This window comes from Cryptomeria japonica, chromosome 1 (assembly GCF_030272615.1).
Source record: "Cryptomeria japonica chromosome 1, Sugi_1.0, whole genome shotgun sequence".
Lineage (NCBI taxonomy): Eukaryota > Viridiplantae > Streptophyta > Pinopsida > Cupressales > Cupressaceae > Cryptomeria > Cryptomeria japonica.
Genome location: NC_081405.1, coordinates 331,307,816 through 331,309,448, shown reverse-complemented (window position 1 = coordinate 331,309,448; position 1,633 = coordinate 331,307,816). Strand labels below are relative to the sequence as shown.

Genomic DNA, 1,633 nt, shown 5'->3' with positions numbered 1-1,633 from the left:
AAAACAACCAGTTTGCTTCTAAAACGCTTAAGTCATTGACCCATTTGTGATCAATCCATCTATATAGACTGAATATGACTATGATTAACTATGATTAACTATGATTAACTAGACTTAAAAGCAATTTACATGGTGAAAAATATGTTTTAAATTTAAATGAACAATATTTTATAACATTCATGTATTACACATTATAATTTTTTTTTGAATTATTTTTATGAATCAATGAAACTCAAATCTAAAACAACCAGTTTGCTTTTAAAACGCTTAAGTCATTGACCCATTTGTGATCAATCCATCTATATAGACTGAATATGACTCATTCTCCACCAGCCCCCTTGAATTGGAAGGAATGTGCTAGTGGCTTATAACCTCGGTCTAATCCTAATGCCCTGTTGAACCACTTTTATGAACTACCTAGAACTAGAACTTTGGACTACTCATTTATTACCAGGTGTTCCACCCTTACACTATTGACCCACTTGTAACAGTCTGTCTACAGTCCAAATAGCACTAATTCTCCACCATTTTTAACACATTGAAATTGTAAGGATTGCAAAAATAAATTTCTATCCCATTAACCACAATCACATAACTCGTCACAAGCTCCACAGTCCGTCTAAATGCTCTGAGAATTCATGAGTGTAGCAGTTCATCTCCATACCATGATCATAAGGTATTACACAATCCATCAACAATACAACGCCAAGATATGCAGCAATATATATGGTACTGGAAACCTGATCGTTAGGGGATCCCCACAAAAGAGACTCAAAAAACTTACTCATCATTTGGTAGTGTTCAGGCGATTCAAACTCTGAATCCACATAAGAAGAGAACTCATCTTTTTTATCATCATCTACTCCAAGAGGAGAACGAGGTAGAGATTTTGCAGAAGCTGCTTGAATGGCAGCAGCCTTGATTTGTTGGGGAGAGAGATGAATGCCAGGAGGGATGTTTAAGAGAGTGGGAGAGTTGGGAAAGTTGAGTTTTGCAAGAGGACCATGAATACAATAGCTCCCCACATCAAATGCTCGAGCTGCTTCTTCTGCAGTTTCATACGACCCCAACCAAAGCCGTATTTTTGTTCTAGGGAGCCTAATCTCAGACACCCATTTCCCCCATTTTCTAACCCGAATTCCTTTGTAACATCCACTTCTCCTATCCTCCTTCTCTTTTCCGATGCCCATACTGTAAACTCCCAAGTTACAATCTTGGATCTTTGCTTTGCCTTTGTATTTAACACCCATCTTGGCTGTCTGGGCGGTGAAGATTTTCTTTGGAAAACAAATAAATATTGGTATTTTGTTAGATATTTTGGGCTTGTCAAAAGGTTCTTTGACGGTTCAGTGATTTGATTGAAGTGCCGATTTTTTCGGGTAATTCTTCAAATTTTCAACCGAATTTTTGACTGCCCTTTTCATTTACCATCATTGATTGAATGTATCGAAGAGCTTATATGGAACGTTTTGAATCAAGTTCTAGAGAAATAAAGTTCTGATTTCTAGAAAAAAATGATTAACATATGTTCTTAATTGTGTTTTTTTTAATGCCGTTGACCTGTCTCTAAGCTCTTCTCAGACTTTTGTGAGGTCTCCATTGCAAGGTACTTTCTGTTCCACATGCGGGATAT

At 36.8% G+C, this 1,633-nt stretch overlaps 1 protein-coding gene across 1 annotated transcript; it reads right to left on the bottom strand.

The window, feature by feature from the left end:
* Positions 1-599: 599 nt before the first annotated feature.
* LOC131043571 (ethylene-responsive transcription factor ERF017-like) lies at positions 600-1,250 on the bottom strand. The gene has a single exon (XM_057976789.2). It carries the CDS (start codon positions 1,248-1,250, stop codon positions 600-602), a length of 651 nt encoding a protein of 216 aa, XP_057832772.2.
* Between the last annotated feature and the right edge of the window lie 383 nt (positions 1,251-1,633).